The following is a 25,152-nucleotide window of genomic DNA, read 5'->3' on the forward strand; positions in this document are numbered from 1 at the left end:
TTTAAACCAGTATAAAAGTCAGTAATGAAGAAACACTGACAGTGAATTGTCCATGAGTTTTTATTAAACCTTAAGTACAAATTGAAAAAGTAAAAAACAAAAGAAAACAAAAGAAAAACAAAATAAAACTGGCAATATAACCAACATGAAATCTTTCCTCGTGAGAGGATGAGCTGAGACGCAGTGCTAATAAATTAACTCGCCTGACCGTGAGCAAATCTCTCATATTGTAGAAAAAGGAACCAAAAACAGCAAAAAATTCGGAGTAAAATACATTGTAAGGCCATAAAAACTTGACAACCGCCATTTTTTGTTGAAAACACCAGACTTGGTTTTCATTAAATACTCCTAAAACAGTTCAGTCTTCTGTTAAGGACAACAACCAACAAACTGAATTATAGTTTTTTTTTCTTGACAGTCACCACTGGCAAGCTCAGTGCAACATGAGTAGCTACTACAATGTTGAATTTTCAGTAATGAAAATGTAAAAACCTTTTTCTTTTTTTTTGTGAAAGTATTTTCCCTTTTCTTTAAAAAAGTAAACCTAAAAAACAAAACTAGGGGGAAATCGCGACTCCTTATCTTAGTCCTCAGTGATGTAAGCAGCACTTAAAATGTATACACATTACCAGAGCAACCCTGTATGCATCAAACTCCCACAGCTGAAGAAACTGAAATGTAAGGCTTTTCTTCATCTGACATCATCCATCTATCTATCCTTTCCTTCTGTCACTCCAACAAAGGCTCAAGTATTAAAGACATTTACAGGATTATGTACAAAAGGTGATTTTCTTAAGTTTCTTTAAATCAATGATACTTCCGCAAAAATGAAAAAAGACAACAATAATAACAATAAAAAAAAAAAAAAACTTGGACTTGCATTTCACATTTTACACCCTCTGAATAGTGGCTCTAACTTGAGATAGCACATCAGAACAAAAGATCAAATAAAAAGGCAAAAACACAAAATATAATAATTACAATAATATAATATAATAATTAATGTTAACTGGTACAGATGAAAGTCTGGAAGAATGGAATGTTGACACGATTGCACATCTAGAAGCGGAAAAAGCCTCTGGGCTCTTCCGTCCTGTGGGATAAGAAGGCTAGCGGACAGCACTTCTTTCTTATTACCTTTTTGTATTGATATACAATAAAAGGAGAAAATAAAACAAAAAAAAACAGCACCACAAATAAAGAAAGATCTCCCCGCTAAACATCAGGCACAGTTATCGCTCGTAAGCGTCGGCGTGGGAGGAACCCCTCTCACTACCGGGACCGGACCCACTCGTTCATTCCCTAACACCCACTTCCTCAAGTACAGCCCGACCCGCTGCCATGGAAACCACCGTTCCCGAATCCACAGAGGAAAGTGTGAAATGAAAAGCAGATAAAAAAAAAAAAAAAAGAAACAGTACTTCCTCTTAAAAAAACACATTAAAACAAGACAAATTTCAAGTGTTTACCATCTTTAGAGCTGCGTCTTCCGCAGAGGAGCTGCATGGGGAGTAAATGAATTGAAATCAAAACAAATGTCATAAAACAAAATGAAAAACAAAACAAAAACAAACACAAAACAAAAACTCAAACCAAAACAAAAAGCAAATACAAAACAAAAAGCAAACAAAACAAAAAGCAAACAAAACAAAAAGCAAACAAAACAAAAAGCAAAAAACAAAACAAAACAAAACAAAACAAAACAAAACAAAACAAAACAACATTCTTGGGCAGCTCCATCAAGCACCAACATTCAAAGGAAAGGGGCCAGGAAAATTGAGAAGAGAAGCACCCATTTGTCCCAAGGTTCACAGTTCAGAAGGAGCATGTGTGCAGTCAATGGGGCCGAAGGCGAGGGGGAAGAGGGTCCAGGCAGAAAAGATGACATCATACTCACACCTGTCAGTGAAATGCACACCTGGGAACATGTCTCTTAATGCTATCAAACATCTGGTGAATAAAAACTAGTGCGCTAGTGCAAAAAAAAGGCAGCCTGCTTTCAACACAGGAAACTCTGCCCTGCTATGAGGGTGATGAAAGACAGAAACCAAATGAAGAGAGGGAGAGGAAAATGGATTGTTTGACGTAGGCGACCGGGTGGCGTTTCTCACGAGACGGCAGCGGCGGCACTTTTGGACAGGTGGGTCAGGGACAGCTCCACAGTGGCTCTCTTGCGGGGGCCGCGCTTGCCTGGCAGTTTGGTGGGGCTGGAGCCGTTACAGCCGTCTGCCACGTTTCTCACCACGGCTTTACCACACACCTGATTCACCAAACTGTTGATCTGCTCCTAAGGGACCACACAGGACACAAACACAAGGAGAGACCATGGTGAAAAACACTGCAAGCCTTAGTGCTCAATCCTGATCTATCGTTGATGCATTGTCTTTTTAAATCAGTGTTTACGTGTTCATTTATGAGCTGATGTGCCGCGGAAGCCCGTGATTTGGTGTTCATCAGAGTATGTGAGCGGAGTGGAGTGGGAGCGGAGCGGTGTGATTTTGAATGGAGTGCGGAGCGGATTTTTTAAAAGTCGGAGCGTCGTGGTTTTCACTCGCTCTGAGAACGCTCCACTACCGCTCCATCACGAGTACAATTCATGCCAACGGCTCATTATAGAACTGCATTTTTAGTAAGGATTCACACGTTAAAGACATTACGCTAGCGTGATACAGATGGATCACTCAAATCAGAAAAAAATGTGAAGGTTATGATGACGCCGGTGGACATGAGTGGCTGCGGGAGGTTATAGTTATCAAGCCTACTGAATATGATATGATCGGGCAACACGATCTCATGAAAGTGCGTATCTATAGCATGAATTTATATGCCCAAAAATAGTTTTTGCGTGCAAATGAGACACACTAAACCCCTTGGTTAGGATAATGGGTGTGAAGTGCGTTCTTGCCATAAAGCGCGTATCGTATGCACGCGAAAACTGCTTATCATAGGCTACGCAAGCAAAAACTATTTTTGGCGTATAAATGGTACGAGAAATAAAATTTGCGCTATAGATACGCACTTTCATGAGATCGGGCTGGATCGGGTGAAAGCACATTTTAAACAGGTAACACTTATTCACACACGCAATCGCTTTCTCACTAATGCATTGCATTCAAACAAATGTAATCTTACAGTACTGTCGGTATTTGATTTCGAATGAGCAGAAATCTGTAAGAAATGTAGCGACCCGTAGATAAAATAACTGATGAAAACGTAGTTATTTTCTTCTTTCCAAACAAAATGTGCTCTGCAAAAAGCAGCAATGATATTTAACTTATAATGCAGATAACCTGTAATAAGCATAGCATGCCATAAGAAAAGTTTGCAGACTATCCAATAAACCACATTGCAACTATTCTCCTAATGTTGTTTTTTTATTTAATATGCCTATATATTATGATGAGGAGAAATTTTGTGGGATTTTAAAGCATACTTAAATACTTTATTCGCAATTTCCTTGGGGAACGAAGACAGAGCGGTGTTTGTGATATCAGTGAGCGAGGAGCGGAAAATGGTGAACCCGGAGCGGAGCTGGAGCTGGAGCTGGAGCGGAGTGATTATTAAATGCTTGGAGCGCGGAGGGAAAATTGTTGCCGCTCCACTCCGCTCACATACTCTGGTGTTCATGCAATAAGCAGGACGAGGATGAAGAGAAAGAGAGCACAGTTTTTCTATTTTTTGTTTATAGTTTGCGATCGCTCTTACAATATAAGACTTTCAAAGTTGTGAAGAGTTACGACAACTTCACTGAAAATAAACTTGATCAGCAAACCGTTTAGTTAGTGTGCAAATTGTATACATTTGCACATACTCTTTTGCACACGTGTGCCAAAACGCATGCCTATTGCTTAAATTAATAGGAAATTCAAATCTGGTGTGAGCAAGAAACTTATTTTTAAGAGATCTAAACGTATTATTTTGAGGAGAAAAAAATAAATCAAATTTCTAAATTGAGCCACAGTGATTAAATAAAAACTGTAACAGAACACTGAATCCACAGAAGCTCATTTGCATGTGGAAAATATATGAGCTTGCATCCGATTTGTGGTAATGTTTCCCCAAGCGCTTGTTGCTAGCATTTGCCAGAGCACAACATTTTATGAAGGGACATCAACAGTAGAGTTAGAAGGGTTGTTGAACCCTTGAGGGTCCTCTAAGCAAAAGCATCACAACAGCGCCCCCTGCAGGTGTGCTTCAGGTCATGTGTCTTACCTCATCATAGCGGTACATCATCTTGAGGCCGCGGCAGCTTTTGTTTCTCTCCACATAGTGCAGCGCACACTCCAGACAGAAAACAACATTTTCATTCTCCTGCACCACCTGCAGAATTAACAACCATTAGCTACATTAAGATCATAACTCATTTTAAACTCGCAGTAAATCATGTGTTAGTGAAGACTGAAAGTGAATTGTCAGCAATGGAAGTAAATTACAGCTATGACTGAACTATAAAACTGTCTGACAACACAGTAACAATGAAAAATTCTACAAAAAACATTGACAAATATTCTACTATGACAATTAAAATAGCGTTATACAGTATACTAAGAAAAAATAATATTATTAGAGCACTACAGTATTTATTTAAATGGTTAATATAGCATATGAATTGTGGACCTGGGGTTCTTAACCCTTTTGACTCCAAGGCCCCCATTGTCAAAGAGAACATTAAAAGGGCCCTCAAAAATGTTCTGCTATTAATGGCAAAACTGCTCATTTTACTTTGAGCAAATTCTAATCTATAAAATATTTCAGAGCTCAACAAACCGTCTAACTGAACAAATCTATATTCATTATAAAAATGCCCATGCCTTTAGACGGTTTTATTCATTTACATGGTTTAGAAATCTCACTTTTAAAAATTCCTCATAGGTTTTTCCAAGACCTTGAGAACCAAAATGACAGTTGTAGAGGGAACAAATTAAAATAAGAAATAAAATGTACTCTTTATATTGCATTTGAGATGTTTTAGCTCATTTTAAAGTTTGTTTCGTCTTATTTTTAATCATTTTAAAATTAAAATTTGTGAAAAATGTTAACATGAGTGCCTGGCCCTCTGGTTGAAAACGACTGGTATAGACCGTACAGAGCACTAAAGTATTGGGCCCTGTCCCAAATGGCACACTTCATATGCAGTTTCGGTTTTGTGGACTTGCAACGGCTGCCGAGTGCGGGTGTCCATTGAGAGTCCATGAGACCGTTGGGTGTCCCATTTGTCATTTTAGGTGTCTTCCCGACAGTCAAAGCAGCGTTACGTCACGAAAGTGCAGGTCATAGGAAGACAGCGAGTGTTTAGGGATCCATTTGGGACAGGACCTTAATATTATCATAGTATAGACTGTACTGACTGCTAAAGTACAGTGTAGTTTTTACACTCTGACCCAATAAGCATACTATTGATTCTAAATAGCCTATGAAAAATTAATTAGTGCATCCCAGTTCATAGTATATTGACAATAGGGCTGTCAAATGTGCCAAGATGATACAGTATACTATGATAGAAGTTTTTGGGCTTGCTTATATGGACTAATTTGGGAGTTTGTGATGGTTTCAACTTTTAGAAAACAAACCAAACATTCAAATTCAGGACAGAGCCTTAGTTTGTTGGTATAGTATAAACTACACTGAGCTCTACAGTCCAATATAATCTTAACGGAATCTCACCATAGATAAGTAGCAGAGGTGCTGGCACGTTTGGCAGCGTCTCTCGGATGACTCCAGCGCCAGCCACTTGCGTGGTTTCTTCCTGGTGTCAGCAGGCGATTGGTTGTTGTCGTGAGTGCAGTAGCGTGCGGAGGAAAGCAGCCCTGCTTCATACAGCTCCTGCCTTTGCTTCATCTCTATGTTCCTGTAGGACAGCAGCACACTCTCTTCATCTCTCATTGGTTATAATGTTTAAAGAGACCATATTATGCCCTTTTACAAAGTCTTGATTTTGTTTTTGGAGTCTACTAGAATAGGTTTTCATGCTTGAATGATATATATGTTTAATGGCATCTTTTTATGAATGAAGTCCAGTATCACTGACACAAATACAGCTACTGATGTCTTGTGAAAATGTTTTTAAACATTTTAAACATTAATAATAGCCATTCAACATTACAGTGTAATGGAAAGATATACATTTTTTTTTTTTTTTTTTTTTACATTTATTAGGCTTCAAAAATATGACAACTTTTCATTTAAGTGAACTTCGAACAATCTTCGAACAATCTTCACATAAACCCATAATAAATGTCATATTTACCTGTGCCCTTCCTACCGGTCTAACAGGTAGGACATAAGAAATTGAATAAAGGTAGGACATAAGAAATTGAATAAAGTTATCAAACATAAACAAACATATCAAATATAATATAATCCTTAATAAAGCTACAAAAGTTCTTCAGACAATAGCAGTGAGTAATTTGTAAATAGCAGAGAATAATTTACTGACAGAATTAGTGGCTGCTGTCACTTTAAGACCTGCCGCTGCTGACAGAGACGCAGATCTCACGCGGAACTCTTCACGCTCATTTAAGACTTCATTTAACTCATTTAAGACTGCTCTTATGAGGATAGTCGACAAAACGGACATTTTGCCATAATTGTGTGTGTCACTGTTCGTTCAAGCGTGAAAGCGAACTCGATTCTGGCGCGCTGTGCGCACGCACGATACTGGTGCGCGTCTTTCTGTGTGTCGTGTGTGTGTGTTACATAGACAGGACATTCACAGGCAGCGCGTTCTCTTTTGTCTTGTGGCGCTTGAATTGTTTAAAACATTTGCATTCATAAGAGCGTGATCATATCATGTAATGCTAGCCAAAGGATGACAGAAAATACGGATGCTGCGTTAATTGCATTAGATATTTTAACGAGTTAAACTGGACAAAAATGTATCGCATGCATTAACGCATATATATTTATATTTATATATATATACACAGTATATTTTACATTATTGCAGCACCTCTCTTCCCAGTCTGTCTGTAACGCTCTGTTTAGTTTCGGTCTCTATGAAGCCCCTCCTTCTGAACAGCGCAATGTGCTCTTATTGGTCGGCTGGACCAGTTTGTGATTGGTATTCACTATAAACATGCCGCTTCAAGCATGTTTCAGAAATGTCACACCCCTTACCATAACCGCAAGTTTCAACAAACTTCTTATGCAACTCAACCAGGCCTCGTCCCCTTTTCTGTGCATGTCTTGGGCGGGAATTATTTAAATGAGGAATATTGTCATGTGTACGTTCCGGAAGAAAACTCAAGACTACAATTGAGCATTTCAGGGAGTTCAGAAACAGTGCTTACTGATAACAGATAACTCTCCCATTGGAGTGACTTTGTGCATTGTAATTTTACAGACCTTTTTCAAGCTCAAACAGCGACATTCCACACTAAATAAAAATATATTATATTTATATAATATATATAGGTCATTTCAGAAAAATCATGACTTCACCGTTTCGACATCAGGATGGGTTTGCAGTGCTCACCTGAGATCTTTTAAAAGAGAAGAGATTGTACCAAGCACAAGTCTGTTTTCTCGTTTGGCCTCGGCTGTGGCGATCTGGTAGAGGAGCTTCTCCATAGAAAAGGGTTTTGCTATGTGCCTGCATTTCAGGTCCTGCGAGAGAAGTGCAAACATGTAGAGCGTCTTCTTAACATCTTGTATACGTCTATATGTTGTCCTGCAGGTGAATGTGAAAAGGCCTCACCTTAGCAGCCTCATAGCCCAGGTTCATCCAATGTGGTGTGGCAAAGTGCACAGTTTCAGACACACTGTAGCCACAGCACACCCTGGACACGAACGCACCGGGGAAGATCACCACGAACTGCCCACTCTGCTGGACCGTACGGTGGACCTTTATCCCCTCGCGACAAAGCACCTCCGGAGAAATCTGGAGGAATACACACTCCTAAGTTCTTTGTACAAGAGCATTACATTCAATAAGCAATGTCAGCGGACTCACAAAAAGGTAGTTATTTTTATTCACAATATCTTACCATAACATTCTTCTCCAGCATTTCCAGTCCCGGCGTGCCGTTGGCCTGTAGCAGTGTATGCACCACTTTATCAAGCTTTGTCTTTTCCTCAGCAGGAATAGAATACCTGTAATGGGACAGGCAAAACTTCCTGTCAGTGTCATTGTTTGGATGACATAAGGCGACAGCCCTGTCGGCTGGCTCCTAAACCAGCTTTGTTGCCATGAAAACCGGACTTGGCTTTATCATGTTGAGTCATGCATGTGAAAAAACAAAATCAAAACCACAGCTGACACTAGTCACTAGTGTACTGTGTAATGCACATTGTAATAAATGGTGTGTTTAACAGAGTACAGCACCCTCTAGAGGTGGAACATTATAATACAGCAGAGTAAGGAAAGACATTGATAGAACATAACCCTTTTACACTGAAGTTGAATTACTAAAATTACTAAAACCGAAATAAAAAGAAATTAAATCTGCATAACAATATTAAAACAAAAGCTATATAGAAAAAAATACCTGATAAAAATGACAAAACCACATAACATTAGAAAAAAAATAAATGAAAATAAAAGCTGAAAATATACAAACAGAAGTGAACTAAATTAATAAACTATAAACTCAATAAATTATTATGAATAAATACTATAAAAGTAAATAAATATTAAATCAACACTGTATTTAATGTATCTAAATATTTAAAATTAAGTGCCAAAATTATTAACAAAATTCACTCAAAACAAATGTATACAACAGAATAATGTAAATTGTATAGTGTTCTGTTATATTCTGAAATATTTTCAGATTTTCTAGATTACAAAAAAAATATTTGTATTATTAAAATAACAATTAATTATATAATAAAACATTTTATTGTGTAAAAACAGAGTAACATGACCAATATATACACTGTCAGCAATTTATTATTTTATTTTATATATATATATATAAAAAATTGTATATTGCTGACAGTGTATACATTGTTCATGTTACTGTATTTTTACATAATAAAATGTTTATATATATATATATATATATATATATATAGGCCTATATATATACATATACATATGTGATAACATAATAATATAGATCATAATAACGTAAATGATTAATTTAATAATGTAAATAAGTATTCTATGTTATTTTATTAGTACTTTTTTTTAATCAAAGACTTCACTTATTTTTATTTAGACATTCATTTGCTGTTTATTAATCTGCTGTTGATATGAACATCATCTAACAGCCCAATGCCTTTTTATAGGGGACAATGTTCAGTTCCAAATATTTTAATGTCAATGTAGCCACAGTATCTTTAAAAAAAATAAAAATAAAAAATAAAAACTTACCAAATGCAATCAGCACCAGTGTGTAAGTAATCAATGTATGGAAGGCGGTTTTGGTCTTGTGACCAGCATGAGGTAGAAAAGACCATGCCGATGTTCAGCCAGGGAATAGTCACCCCTGAACAAGAGAAAGAGAGACAGAGAGGGGGGGTGATGACTTATTCAACAAAGGAACTTTATATGATGTGGAGAGAAGTGTACTTCCTGCTACAGATGACAATAGTAAACTCACCAGGCACAGCACCAAGATGGCGCAGAATGGATCCAGAGTTACTGGGAAGGACAGTGAGGTTCCATCCATGCCTACAGCGAAAGAGAGAAAGGAGTCAGAGAGAGAGAGAGAGATTATGGTAGCCTCATTTTTATAAACAGTAATACATCTTCCCATCATGCCTGCAATTCATTTCAAATGAATGCAACGCTTACTTGGAGAAGGGTTCAGACTTGCCCACAGGGAAGCCGCTTCCATGTGTGTTTGTGTCCACTTTCCCATAATGCACTGCTATATGGCAGTCCCTCTGCTCCACTATCCGCCAGTAATCTTGCTATATAAAGAAAACCAGGACAGATGGAGATGAAGAGAAATGGCAGGATGAAGGTAACAAGGAAATATGACAGAAAACAAGGATACAGCTGTCATGGGACATGCTTATAAAATATCCAACATGGAAAGTGCATGCTATTTAAAGACAATTAGTAATAGAACAGCTATTATTATTATATATCCCCCTGAAATACTTTTTTTTTAGCATGGATATTTGTCACCTATGGGGATCAGAATCAACATTGTACACAGGTAATATAAGTAACATACTAAACCTGTACACATTTATCTAGAGAATGGTTAAAATACCAGAAGTATGTGTGTACCTCAACTTCAGCAGCCCCAGGCTCTTTGTTGAAGCACATCATCATAGTATTTCTTGCTATTCTGTAAAAGGTGGTCAAAGATACCGATCTCCCCTGTAAAAAAAAAAGATAAATAAATAACAGTACACAGTAAGAAAAATTGCAAAATAATCTGGTGACAAGCTGTCTGTCAAATTGGTAACCGCTCCAGGTAGCTCTCAAAAACAAGCTTACGATTCAATTACATATATGTCAAATGTTCTTTATATGTATATATAAAACTGTTCTTTATATGTTGGTCCAGCTAAACGCACATTATGCGCTTTTTGACATACTTTACTTTAAAGGCAGTACTTCATTTCCTTCCTATACATAGATGTCAAGTTAAGAGTTGCAGTTTATCCATTCATTGTTATACAAGTTGTCTATTTCCTCTTCTTAAGCACTACACACACAACTGAGAAAAGAGAAAAAAAAAACCTCACTCTTCGACCGCAGATAACTATAGACAAAGACAATTGCCAGGTACCGCACTGGAGATGAACAAAGTGCTATGTGTGTGTGAAGCTGAGCTTTGGCCTATATTCAGGCACCATTCTGTAAAAAGGCCCACTCTCACAGTACCGCCCAGTAGAGAGTGTTACCTCAGACAACAACACACAGACAGACAGACAGAGTCAGCGGGGTATTTTTATTGGGCTAGAGAGGCAGACGGAGTCACCTTACATCGACTATGGCTAAGAACTCAGCCTCACGTACACCAGGAGCTGAGGGCCTGGGAACAAGCCCTCTCACAAAACAGACACTCTCACCGATACCCACCCACCCACAGTTATAGTTCTCTCTTTCTTTTACCACCAGTCCTCACGCAAACACAAGAACCACACAAGTTCTGCCCCATATTTAAACGAGCTGCCTCACTACATTAGCAAGCTACCTTCTAGAGCAGCATGCAAACCAAAATGAAACCTCATGAGTGACTGAATTTAAACACTCTTCATAGGCAGCAACTGTGAATCAACTGTGAAATTAAGTAGTTTATTTTTGCCGTGGTTGAAGAGCGCATGAAAAGCGCCTTTCTTAATGCAGTCAGATGCTAGCATGTTGCTAAACTAACTTGATACTCTAATAAACACAAATGCTGGGTGAAATTGTGTTTTAAATTAGATGGAACGATTTTCTATTGACATGTTTTTGTACTGAGTAAAAGTCTTGCCAGATAATTGTACAAAAAATACAAAAGAAAAAAAAAAGCGTGCATAGCCTACACTGCTGGGACTAATTTTGGCCAGAATGAGATATCTCTAAGCACCATCATTTTGCTTTAATTCGGGAACACGTCTAAAATATTGCCTAGGCAGGCAGCTCACTAAAGTTTGAAAAATATCTACAGTGTTTTGTACCTGTAAATCTGTCTGAGAAACAAAACAGATGCTCATACTGGTAGCTTAGCAAGTCAAAAAAGAATACATGGCTCTGAAATAAAGCTTAGATCTTAGATCCATCACACACTGTAGAGCCAACATCGGCAGCATTAAAACCCAAAACACATCACATATTAAGCCTTCCTTCTTTATTCCCCAGCGGTGTGGCACTGTGTTCAGTTTACAGACAAACATAGTCATCAGGCTTGATATTCTGGCAGCTCAGTGGCGAGCCCTCTCTGCTCTCTCTAAACACTTCATTACCTGAGGAAATGGCACATCTGCTAGTCTGACTGACTGAATAAAGTGAATAAAACAAGTTTGACACATAATACTGCCATTTCAGAAAGGAAACAATAACGTTAGCTTGCAGATGAGCTATTATCACTATGTGCCTCTATTACCTTGTATATACATTTGTGCTGGTCACTGAGAACACTTTCCTCTTCTGCCTCCACTTTTGCCTCATCACTGTCCACTTTTCCCCCTTTCTTTTCCTGAGCAAACAGTCTGCGGCGGCCGGCCTGCCGCTGGGTGTCTGGCTCTTTGTTGTGATTGTGGAAGCCGTTGCGGTGGTTAAGGCCGGTGAGTCCATTCTTGGGTTCGAAACGGGGAAGAACCAGAGACCGCTGGCCGCTATCCGAGTGGCCCTCCAGGGGTCCCCGCTTGCGTTCCAGAACCTCCTTTTCTCCCAGAACCTCCTGCTCCAGTTGACAGTGCTCATCGGGAGAGAGCATGTCATAAGAGAGCAGGTACTGGAGGTAAGCCTCCTGGAGCTTGGCCAGACGATCCTGTGCTGATTTGGGAATGCGAAGCAGGTCGGCCAGCCGGCTCCATTTTTTCAGGTCCATCACCTGCTGCATTCCACCCATGTCGCAGACAAGCTCAGAAAAACGAGCCAGGTCTACTTCACAGCCACCTGAAGGGGCGACAGAGAGCGGGAAGAAATTATTGTTAATGTTGAATGCAAAAACTGTATGTTATTAACAGTTAATGTATCGTTTCCAAACATAACTCAACTAAACCACTGCAACTGACACACTGAATTATTTGCCGCCGAATGAGTATTGACAGCTCCAGAATTACAATTCATTTAATTTCACGGCTCATTAATTCTCTAAATATGTTGAAGGAAAAACGGTGTGATATCTTTATTTGTCTTTTGAAACATAATGACTGGAGAAAGTGAGCTAAGAAACCGACAGAAAGTGAGCACCAAAAAAGGTCAACGACTACGTTTAAAACTCTCATAGGAATTATTGCAGCATGCCATGGCAGCATTCTAGCAAGCTCACTAAACATTTATTTCATCCCGTATATTCTGAATCCTCAAACAGAATTCTTAAGCAAAGCAATGGCTCAAAGCGGTTTTAAAACCTTGTCATGGTGCTGGACAAGTTCTGGAGAAATTAGCAATTTTCAAGTTACCCTGATTAAATTGTTCAGGTATGTTTGATTAGGGATGGAACTAAAATCTGCGGCCCTTGTGGAACTCTGGCGTATACCAACAAAGTAGCTGTATTCAAAAGGTTTTAAAGGGACTCACCTATAAGAGGCGGCTCGTCCATTGAGATGCCCTGAGATTTGAGGTGCTTCTTAATGCAGGCCAGTTTCTGAACATTGGGGCCCCAGCGCCGACCCAGCTTGTGGATGCGCTGAACCTGTGTCACAAAACGCATCTCGTCGTTGAGTTTGCACTCTGGCCTCCAGTCAGGAGGTGGCAGCACTCTGCACAGTCCACATGACTCGGCCCGTTCCCGTACCGAGTCGAGATAAACCAAAGGGTCCTGGAACTCCCTGGAGCTGGGCTTGAAAATGGGCACCTCCTCCCCCAGGGTCGCCCACCCTGCCTTGCTCCTTTCACGCTCCCTGTCCGGCCGTGTTGGGGGTGTGTGTGTGGGCTCTGCTGGTTTGAAGGACTTGCTGGCTGAGGTAGTGGATGTGGTCCGATTGAGGGCGGGGTTAGTTTGGGCCCTCTGCTGTGCTTGTCTGATGAACATCAGTTTGCCAGCAGAGGCACGCTTGGGCCGCTGACGTGCTGGCTCAGGGGTTGCAGGGTTCTGGGGCATGCCTGGGGAAGCAGGAGCAGCAGGGGGAGATTGAGGAGGGGCAGGACCCGTTTTTTGAGTAGGGGAGGCAGCCATTTCAGTGATACTATGTGCAATAGTGACAGTGTTGGGGAGCTTGAACTGATTCAGGGCCTTCTTGCTGCGAGTTTCCAGTGGGCTAGTCTGCAGTTTAGCTTTCTTAACCTCATTCACAGGCAGCTTAGTTTTAGCCTCATCACTCTCAGTTCCAGCTCCAAGGATCGTAATGGCATCACTTCTGCGTTTAGAGTTCCGCAGTCCCTGCCGCAGTTGTCGGCCATCTTGCTCCTCTTCCCTGGCACTGTGGCGTCCATTAAGCCTGCCATTAAGCCGGCCACCGTTAGTCATCTTATGCACCCCATTCGATAATAGCACCTGTTTGCGGGTTTTTGCATTGATACTTTTGGCTTTTCCTGAGTGAGAGAGCTGAGGCCGGCCATGGCCGTTGCTGGTTGGGTGATGAGAATGATGTTGGTGGTTGTTGCTGTAAGCACGGAGGCCAGCAGAAACAGCGTGCTTGCTGTGGTTGAGTTTGGCTTTCTTTACCAGTTCTCGTTTTGCTTTGGTGTAGGTGACGTGGCCCTTGGTCACGGTGGCTGTGTACTTCACAGTTTTGGACGGCAGACGGAAGTCTTTCTGCTTTTTGGCACCGGCTGTGTGCGTGCCGGCTGATGATGCTCGTGTGACTCCATTTACTTTTGAGACCTTAAGTGAACAGAAGAAGAAAATGGTCATCATCATGTTATATAAAGTGGATCAATGCAACTTTAAGGAACTGAGATTCTCAAACCTGAATGCAAAGAATAAGCTCCTAACGTCTATTTGCATTCTAAGACAGTCACCGTGCATGTCTCTGCATACACAATAATACAGACCACAACAGAGCTCCAAAAAACCCAAAACAGAGAAAACAGCAGGGGGGGAAAGAGGGAGGGGAAATGTACTAGTTGGAGGGAGTAAAAAGAGGAATGTTTTTATTCAGTGCCAACAGCTGCAAAAAAAAAAAATCCTTGGAAGTAAAGTTTAATCATAAAACCTCATTCAAACACCAATTCATAGTTGGCTTTATACAGGCACAGTACACTAAAGTTCTTCAAATTTGGCTTTAATGCCCAAATAAAAGGATTTGTGCTTTCAGCTGATCTGAGGCCCCCAATAAACTTCACAGCAGAGCAGATGCAGCTTGGGTTACGCCCGGCCTCTCATTGTTTAACAGCCACCATGGGAATTAGACTATGCCAGGCTACAAACATAGTCAGCCTCGACTTCTCTCTTCACATTGTTTTCTTTGGCTCTATTTTTCTGGCAAGGCAGAAAGGGTTTGATTTCCTATGTGTGTGTTCTTACAGAAGCAAGAACAGAAGATGCAGCCGGAGGGTTTTAGTAGGCTACAAACTCCAGGTGAAATAAACACGATGTGCTTTCCTGACATTAGAGGAATCTCATTGGACAAGAAGGATGAGTCCTGACATTTGGCTTAGAGTTCTCGACAAGCCTTTAATCAAAACAATGCAATAGCATAGCACATGAATGTTGCAGTCAGGTATCCAAAGTTTGTGATACATACTTTATACATGGGAAACAATGTCAATAGCCCCATGCAGGGCTCAAAGCTATGGAAGCTTGTTTCCGCCACTGACTTTATTTCGCAGGATTGTGTGATATAAGGTAGCAATTGCGAGTTTATTTCTTGCAATTGCACGTTTATATCTCACAATTCTGACTTTATAACACAATTCTGACTTTATATCACGCAATTCTGAGATAAAAAGTCATTTTTTAATTATTTTAAATTCTGTGGTGGAAACAAGCTTCCATACAAATCCAACATATCAACTGAAGAAAAAGTTAGAAGCTAAGAAAATGTGATGACAAAAGTTATCTTTGTTAGATGGCTTGTTATACATTTTCTCATCTCTTCTTTAAATGAAATTCAAAGAATGTACTGCAGATGTTTCACTTCCTAATAAAGTTACTGACATTTAATAACGTTTTCATTTGCATTTATATGCCATTTGGCGAGGACTAATTTTGTACTTGCATCTATCTGGAATGCCGGTAATGCCTTACTGGTCAGTTATTTACCAAACAAAAGAAAACAAACACCTACACAAAGAAAATAAGTAGCTTTTGTCACAATATGAATTTCAACACCTGGTCTGAAGGGGTTTATTTAATTGCACGGTTTCGATTTTTGTTTAAGGCCTGTTGTGATAAATTCACGCTCTGTGAAAAGGTTTGTAGATGTTGTGCCACACCCTCTTACAACCCTCCCCATCCCTCTCACTTTATTTCTCTCTTTAAAATCTCTGAACGCTCTTAATGAGAGGCAGTGTTGTGGGAACAGTGTCCAGACTGCCGTGATCTCTGGGCCAGAGTTTCGCTGTCGGACAGAAGAGGAGATTGCTGAGTGTCTTTGAAATAAGACATCGGCTGTATTGTATTCCTATCAGGTGCAGCCGAACAACAAAGAGAGGCTATTAAAAGATAAGGGGGACTGAAATGTGACCTCCTTCATCAATCGCTTCCCCTTGTCGACGGTGGAAAAAAAAAGCAGCAGGAGGGAGAGGGGGAGAATATAAAAGAAAGCGACAGACTCCAGCCCCAGAGGCAGGCATGATGGATGCTCTCTGCAGGTAGAGTAAGCAAATGTAGCATGATGTCAGCTGCGGCCATGTCTATGTAGCCCCCGTCATCACACCCGCCCCCTTTCGAAATAACACGTCAGTGGTCTACGGCACGCCCCATCCCGTCTGCAGGGCTCTGAGAGTGCAGAATGTGATTGTAATGATAATCCCACTCAGCATAATGTCCGAGTGTGCTGGATGCTGAGTAGAGCTTGTGCGCAGCAGAAATTCCACGCCTGGCTCGGTGTAATGAGCACCATGACCACTAGAGAGCTCACTGATCCCAGAACACAGCCGGAGAGTGCAAACGAGCCCCTGCCGGCTATTATTTAGACTGCCTGAATAGGTGGAAGAGAGAGAATGAGAGAGAAACCGCGTAGACGAGAGAACACAGGTCACTGGACTGTCCCCAGTGGGCAACCCCTTGAAACCAGGGGAAATGGAGAGCGGGCTGGAGGAAACAAGGAAGAAAGCAAGGAAAGAGAATGGAAGGAAGGATGAAATAGTTAAAGGCCGGCTGGCCAGAGACGTGCGATTAAACCTGCTTAACAGCCAGAAAGGAAAACAAGAGAACACACACAGACAGAGGCCAGGCCAGCTCTCTGAAGTGGATCTCGTTTGCATGTGAGCGTGAGGGAGGACAGATGACATCATGTGTTGCTATAGGCCAGCTGCAGCAAAGCAAAATAATTAAATTAACTGAGAACATCTGCAGCCCCCCCCCCCCCACCCCCACACACACACACACAGAGTATATGTCTATCTATATCTTAAGATAAGGAATGCTCTCTCTCAAAATAGCAGTGCAAATTAGTTCAAATAAATCAAAATAACACATATGGAGTAAACATAATAAAATAGAATTAAGTTGTATATCAGTTATTTGCATTCAGAAAAATTAAGATAAATAAATAAATATTTTTTGTAATAAAAAAACATGTTTGCTCAATTGATGTCTATGAGCCAAATTAATATTATAGACATTAATCATTACTAAAAGTTTAGTAATGATTAATGTCTATAATATTAATTTGGCTCATCAATTGAGCAAACATGTTTTTTTATTTATCAACAAAAAATATACTATAAATCGGTCATTTTTGTTTTAACAATATGTCATTTTGTCTTATTTGGTCTATAGGTTTATTTACTTTATATGTTTTTTTTTATTTTTTATTGTAAATGTATATTTAGATGCATTCGAAAACATTACATTTCAACACACTTTCTCTTTGGAGACAAAGTACCCACAGCGAAGTACCACAAGAAAACCACAAGACAATACAAAGCCAAAATATCAAAAAGACTCATTAATAACTGCTATGGATACAATGAAACAAATGAAGATAGCCGTAACTCTGGATAACAATTAACACAACTATTGTAAAAAAGGCAAATCAGTTCAATAACAACAACGCTGCTGAACCTGATCCTGCACCTGCTGTGCACAGCATGAGAACGCTCTTATTCCCTGATCATGCAAGTCTGTGCAATGGCAAACACTCATAATAAATAAAAAACATGAATACAAATTTATAATTATAAAAAACTAGATTCCACTACTTTTTCTTTTCACATAATTAGTTGCTGCACACCAATGATGTACTATACAAAGACTATACTGCCGTTGATGATGGAAGAGTTTTTATAAATACTTACTTTAAAATAGTGTAAAAAAGTGTTTTTTAATTGCTAAAATGGACAGTAGTTCAGCACAAACATACTGTAGATGCCAGCATGATAAACATTCAGCTCATGTGCAAAGGGTCATGCACAGGCCATGGCTCTTCAACACCTGAACACCCTTTAGAAAATTGCCTTTTAAAGAGAGACAGAAAGAGAGAGAGGTCAACAGCTGTCTAATAGATTCTCAAAGTAGTGCGGACTATGCGGCATCTATCAGTGTTGTTTATTGTTTTAAGTAAATCAGATGAGTGGTAGTGTGTTTATGTGCATGTCACAATAATAACAGGATTTATCTGACTAAAGGGTTTAACATTGGGTCAGTCATTGCGGTTAAACTGTTAAACAGCCACGTACAGGTGCCACCGCTAAATGAGGATTCATCACAATGATTGTTGCCACATCCACACAAAGCCAGAGCTTTCCCTATCCGATCGGTTTTCCCCCTCGTTTTAAAAAACAATTACGTAAACACGGCGTTGTCTCAAGAAATATCTGCGTACACACGAAACCACTGAAACCGACTCAAAACGATGTAGTCTACATGCCAGACCAGTATGTGGCGCTGTAATTATGCCACAGAGATACACTAAAAATGGAAGAAGATTTGGAGCATGCGCATAAACCTGGTTCGCTGTATACAATAATAATAGGCTCAGTAGTTTCTTCTTCTTTTTTTTTTACGAATAACTTCATTGAACAATATAAACAACCATAAATGGCCTGGTACAAAATATGAAATGTCTTAATCAGACAAACAGACAGGCATCATAGCATAAGAAAGAAAATATAAATAAATAAAGAAGTAAAATAAAAATAAATTTTTCGACACATGGGGAGATGACATCATCGTTTCACAAAATGTAGGGATTGGCTGTTCACATTAAATGCAAGGGTGTCATTTTCAGATGTATCCACTCTGGGACCCGAAAAAAAAAAAAAAGCGGTTGCAGGCTCCCAAAACGCCGGATCCGTCAGGACGAAATGCCAATACGATACAACATTTCAAAGTATACAGCTAAACATGTCTCCGTGTGGAAAAGGCCTAAAACAGTTCCAAAGCTAGCCCTACACTTCTCGGTTAGTACAAGTCATTTTGCCAGGAAGAAAGAAAGAAACTGAGAGGCTGATGAGGTGATCTGTCTTTCCCTGCTCTCTGAGGTTCATTGTTCACTTAATCAGTTTTGTGGCCCTCAAACCCGACAGGCTTGTTAATGCGGGAGATGGTGGTGGTCTGATTGTCTGAGGGCCACATCAGGGTCGATGTTCCCAACTGAATAGCACATTGTCAGCGTGCAAAGCCACTTACATGGCCAATCATTGTACAATCCCTTGCTCTTACTGACACTGGGATGGACAGAAGGGTGGTACCTGCTTGCGGAGTTCCTCTGAGGCTCTTCTGTAGTTGTGGCCGTTGGTGTTGTGGCTCTTGGCGGTGGCCGCCGTGTGCTTGTGTGAGATGTCACCAGAAGCATCACACCTCTCGCTGCAATCTCTTCCCACAGCTAACTCTCTGCTTCTTGTTCTGGGAGTGAGCTCTTTGTCCTTGTGTACCTTATGGCCATTTAGCACTAGGGGACAGAAATAACAGGGTTATTAAAATACACACGAATATTCTGTAGCATTATATTACAGTGTTACTATAGCAATAACTATAAATTATCCATTTCTGGTGTGAGGGATGAACCAGATAGATGGCCAAAACAACCATTTGGTATTTTGATAAGGTCATAAATAAAGTAGCAGGAAACATTTATCATGGGTGGAATAATTCCCTTTTTTTTTTTAATTAATACATATAAATATATATATATATATATATATATATAAATAAAGATATAAATAGTATACATATAGTAAACACTATACACTAGTATTCTATTCTGAACATAGCTACTTTATAAAACACCAAGAGATGCACAGGCAATCTATAGCTGTGACAGAAACAAAACCATTGCAGAGAAAGAGCCCTTACAGACATGTGAGTGACAAAGTGTCAAAAGTAAAAACTATCAGGAGAAGTAAATTCCACCGCAAGAAAATAAATAAAACTGTCAGCACTTTTGTACATATAAACATCTATCATATAGTAAAAGTAAAAAAAACAAAACAAAAAAACAAAGCAAAAGTAAAGTAAAAAAAACCCAAATAAAAACCAAACAAAGAAACAACACAAAACAAAACTAAGCACATCTGTAAGTTTGTTTTTAATATGCATCTGTAGATGTTTTCTATAGATAAGGCTGTGAATAACTATTTTCGGCATTTTTTGGACAGGGTAGTCTGTCTGTTATCAGGCCCTCTGGACTGCTCTAATTAACACACATTCAAACTGCTCTCTGTATTTATGACTGCTCACTTTAATTTTACAGTGTTTAAATATCAACAGGCAGCAGAGCGTGTCAGCGAAGGGGAAACGGACGGGCTTTCGCGCTGTAAGGCTTGCACTTGGAACTGCTACCGACAGCTGAACTCAATAAAAGGTGTTTAATTTAGAAATGTAAACACGCCTCTGGGTTACTGAGGTTCAGCGAATGAAAGCCGAGCACTGTGGTTTCTCTCGCTCTGAGAGACACAGAGAGAGAGAGAGAGAGAGACTGGAGTTCTGCCTGTGCTCCATATTAATGTGTCACATTTGACATGGGACAGCTCGTGGGCAGAGAGGGGTCGGCCATCTTTACCGGAGAGAGAGAGAGAGAGAGAGAGAGAGAGAGAGAGAGAGAGAGAGAGAGAGAGAGAGAGAGAGAGAGAGAGAGAGAGAGAGAGAGAGATGGGAAATTCCTTTTTCTGAACATGGGACAGTGTGCATTTCACGCATCCAACCACCTCAGGCGGTCAGGGTGCTCTACATACACAAAACTTTAAGACCGTAAAGAACAAGGTGCAAATTCCTGAATCTGGGCCAATCTGGAGCATTCAAGATCTATTTGAGAGGAATAAATATCTGTACAGCATGTAATCAGTGACACTTATGGTGCGTTCACGTGCTATGGTAATAATGGTAAATACCAAAAGCCGACGTGGAAAATGCACATGAACACCCCCTCATGTGGTATTTTCCACTGGGCAACTCGTAGAATATTTTGATGCACGAGTTGCCGAGATGAGATAACCTTTGACCTTTTCAAAATGGCGGAGAGCAACGCGGTAAAAATATGTACTATTCATGATCTAGAAAATATACAGCATATTATTTATCGTTTGAGTTTTGATAAATCATCTTCTTGCTGTAGCAGATGATTAAGCAATCTAAAATAGTTTTAGCTAAATAACAGGTCTGCATATCCATCTTTTTACCACATTACGACAACAAAAGCACTTGAACGCAACACACTGGTAAATACCAGTTCACAAGTGGAAAATATCATATTTTCCATAGCACGTGAACGCACCATTATATACTGTACGTTTTAAATGTTTCAAATAATTATTTCAAGTTTTTACAATTGAACAATTAAATCAGTCTATTGTTCTAAAATTAAATACATAATAGTATTAGCATTCACTCAAAATATAAAAAGTGCATATCCAGTAAAATAATGCATTAAATCTAATAGTGAAATCAAGCATTATGAAAAATAATGTACTATTAATAGCATCATTAAAATGACTCAATTTCGTCCCATGTGCTGAACACAAATATAAACGTCTTTAGATCGCTGACAAAGCCGCGTCTTTCTCGGTTTGGATGTGAAAAGGTTGAATAGACAAGTGAAGGTTGTGAGTGAATGATTTGTAAATAATCACTTGGATCACGCTGCTCAAATTGGCCTCATATCAGAAATTTTATTTCCTTTAAGATGCTCACATATAACCAGGTGTCCCAGTGCTCCATACGGTCCATCCCAGTTCACTTTACAATGGAATTCACCGTAATACCATAGAACACATATTGATTTATTTGTTTGGACTCAGAATTAGGGTTTTCATGAGCTAATATAGTTTTTTACCCCTCTCAGGAGAAAATTGTTTTGTGGACAAATTGCGGAAATAAGACAAAAATGAAAGCTACTGTAAATAACACACAGTTTGCTTGATTTTGCATTAAATTCTGCGATCGTGAAATCCTGGAGGGAATGTTCAGACTATTTATGAAAAATAAATAAATAAAATTGAGTGTGATACACAGCTATAGAACTACAATACTTAGAGACAAATGCTTACACAACTAATGTGAGTATTTGGGTTTATATATAGATGGCAGCTTGATCCTCTGATTGCTGTTAAAGACACTTCAACACACTAAATTAAACGAGCCTCTTGGCTTTCAATTATCTACTGACAGACTATTTTTGTTTAACATGATGTTTCATTAACACACATGCTCCCCCAATACCTTGCCGCCCTTCTTTAAACTCACACAGTATGGAGCTAATAATATGACAAAATGATTTGAATTTGAATTGTGTAAATTTGAATTATTTGCAAGTGTAATCTAACAAAACTGAATTTTAAATAGTTCTGAATTTGAATTTTTTTGGAACGAATATTGAACATCTGAAATTTAACAAACTGAAAGGTTTTTATGGCTGAATTTTATAGACATGTATTTTCAAACAGCTAGTTTTTGTGTTCTGAATTCAAATACTGCAAAATTTCAGTTAAAAAAAATACGGATTCAAGTTTTCAAGATGAAGAAATTCGGAACGTCAAATTCAGTTTTCTAAAATTCAATGTCAAAAATTCAATGTCAAAAATTCAGGTCTTACAGAAAGTAGGTCACAGGGAAGAGTAGATGATCTCGGAAAAGTCGAACAGAGCATTTTGGCCAATTAGGGACTGCAGAAGTTTTCCAGTGCGAACGTGGTGGTTCAAGAGGTTGCCGCTCTCTGACTCTGATCATGAATCGCCCGGAGGTAAGTTAAACATGAATGATTTTGTGTTTGTTAGGTTAGCGTTCTCAGCACGTGATACATTTGTCTAAGCGGTCTCTGGTGTTTGTTTTAAAGTATATTTAGTGTAATATTTTGTGTAAAATTGATTAGAACGCCACCGTGTCTACTACACAGACAGGACGCGAGCGGCGCAACACAGTGCTTGAAGCGACTGTTGTAAAGAGCTGGGACTAGGTCAGAAATAGGATGGGTAATCGTGTGCTGTTGGGGATTTCACTGGTCGCGTCGCACCGCTCGCGTCCGGTCTAGATTGCGTCGTACATGTAAGCATAAGGTACGAGAGGGTGTGCTATGGTGCTGTATCGTGAATACGACACGAACCAGAGTGCTTGCAAGTGCAACCCCTTCAGACGTGACTTATTCACAAGACAGCACTAGCCTTGAGTACCGTGTATTGCTTTTCTAAAGCGATTGCCACTCAATAATCATAATAAAGCTAAACAAAAATGTATTAGTGCAACTTTCATTAAGTAAAATCACCAAAAGCCTTCAACCTTCCGCTGGAAAAAAAATAGTCCCTGGCTGTGAGCAGCAGCATAAGTTAAAATATTTCGCCTGTAATGTTAGATGGCGGCAAAGACAGTCTTTATTACTGAGTCAGTCATCAATCAGTAGAGAAGACTTTAATATTGAAAGGACAATTGCATTATGTAGGCATTATGTATAAAACTGGGTCATCTCAGTTTGGTTGAAGGCTTTTGGTGATTTTACTTAATGAAAGTTGCACTAATACATTTTTGTTTTGCTCGCGCCGCTCGCGTCCTGTCTGTGTAGTAGACACGGTTTTAAATAGTTTTATTTAAAACCGTTCTAATCAATTTTACACAAAATATTACACAAAATATACTTTAAAACAAACACCAGAGACCGCTTAGACAAATGTATCACGTGCTGAGAACGCTAACCTAACAAACACAAAATCATTCATGTTTAACTTACCTCCGGGCGATTCATGATCAGAGTCAGAGAGCGGCAACCTCTTGAACCACCACGTTCGCACTGGAAAACTTCTGCAGTCCCTAATTGGCCAAAATGCTCTGTTCGACTTTTCCGAGATCATCTACTCTTCCCTGTGACCTACTTTCTGTAAGACCTGAATTTTTGACATTGAATTTTTGACATTGAATTTTAGAAAACTGAATTTGACGTTCTGAATTTCTTCATCTTGAAAACTTGAATCCGTATTTTTTTAAACTGAAATTTTGCAGTATTTGAATTCAGAACACAAAAACTAGCTGTTTGAAAATACATGTCTATAAAATTCAGCCATAAAAACCTTTCAGTTTGTTAAATTTCAGATGTTCAATATTCGTTCCAAAAAAATTCAAATTCAGAACTATTTAAAATTCAGTTTTGTTAGATTACACTTGCAAATAATTCAAATTTACACAATTCAAATTCAAATCATTTTGTCATATTATTAGCTCCATAACACAGCATCTATTGAGAGTCTCAATAAAGTGCTCAAACTGACTTACAGGACTGTCTTTCCTTCATTTGTTGGGGGTGTGTGAGAGTGTGTGTAGCGTAAAGTGACACGTTGCCCGCCGTTACTCGGCACAGCTGTCGACTGAATGCATAAACACCTTGTTACCGCCTTTCCTACTAAAGTGATAATTGGAGTGGAAAGATGGGAGAGTCATGTCCCACTCCAATAGATTCCCGTCCCCACACAAGCAGCAGCAATTCTCTTCTCTCTCTCTCTCAACATTAACCCTCTGGGGACCAGAAACGCGCCCGCGCGTTTTGCCGTTTTTTTTTCACATAGCAGAAAAATAGACTTAAAATACTCTGTTGATTTTGATCGTACATATAAGTGTTATACATCAATCGATCCTGTTAATTGTCTATTATTTTTCTGTATACTCACAATAAAAACAAAGTTTTGTGCTTTTTGTCAAATAAAGAAAAATAAACATGATGCGAGTTTTGCCTTCTCTCTGTCAGTGAGTCCATTCTGAAACACGTCCGAAAAATTAACTCTAACTCTGCAAATACTTGTCATACAGGCACGAGAGGTTTTTCTTTATGAAGCTTGAATTCTCTTCTTTTTAATGATGTAATTTATATAAAAAACAAATATTCTCAGTTTATGTAATCTGTATGAAAAGAGAGTGCTGTCAGATTTTTTTTCCCCAGCTCATTACACTTCATTACGCGTTAATCTGACACGCCCACGGAGGACGCGCGCTATTCAAACGCAAATGTCGAGGCAAGCCATGACAATGCCCACATCAGCCGTTCCACCGCGGCGGTAAAATGTGGGGTGTATTT

The 25,152-nt window shown here is 39.3% G+C and overlaps 1 protein-coding gene across 1 annotated transcript in view; it reads right to left on the reverse strand.

Annotated features, from left to right (window-relative positions):
• Positions 1-1,711: 1,711 nt before the first annotated feature.
• The window catches only part of jarid2b (jumonji, AT rich interactive domain 2b), a 115,199-nt gene continuing 91,758 nt past the window's right edge, over positions 1,712-25,152 (reverse strand). The window contains exons 6-18 of the mRNA XM_056254508.1: positions 19,355-19,554; positions 13,133-14,378; positions 11,991-12,505; positions 10,184-10,276; positions 9,740-9,858; positions 9,546-9,616; positions 9,317-9,431; positions 7,986-8,091; positions 7,697-7,879; positions 7,475-7,605; positions 5,665-5,848; positions 4,213-4,320; positions 1,712-2,287 (exon numbers count right to left, since the gene is read on the reverse strand). Of these exons, the coding sequence (XP_056110483.1) occupies positions 2,108-2,287; positions 4,213-4,320; positions 5,665-5,848; positions 7,475-7,605; positions 7,697-7,879; positions 7,986-8,091; positions 9,317-9,431; positions 9,546-9,616; positions 9,740-9,858; positions 10,184-10,276; positions 11,991-12,505; positions 13,133-14,378; positions 19,355-19,554 (3,251 nt within the window). The 3' untranslated portion in view covers positions 1,712-2,107. The remainder of the gene's footprint in view (positions 2,288-4,212; positions 4,321-5,664; positions 5,849-7,474; positions 7,606-7,696; positions 7,880-7,985; positions 8,092-9,316; positions 9,432-9,545; positions 9,617-9,739; positions 9,859-10,183; positions 10,277-11,990; positions 12,506-13,132; positions 14,379-19,354; positions 19,555-25,152) is intronic.

Source organism: Rhinichthys klamathensis, unplaced genomic scaffold, assembly GCF_029890125.1.
Source record: "Rhinichthys klamathensis goyatoka isolate OS25496 unplaced genomic scaffold, OSU_Roscu_1.1 h1tg000111l_1, whole genome shotgun sequence".
Taxonomy (NCBI): domain Eukaryota; kingdom Metazoa; phylum Chordata; class Actinopteri; order Cypriniformes; family Leuciscidae; genus Rhinichthys; species Rhinichthys klamathensis.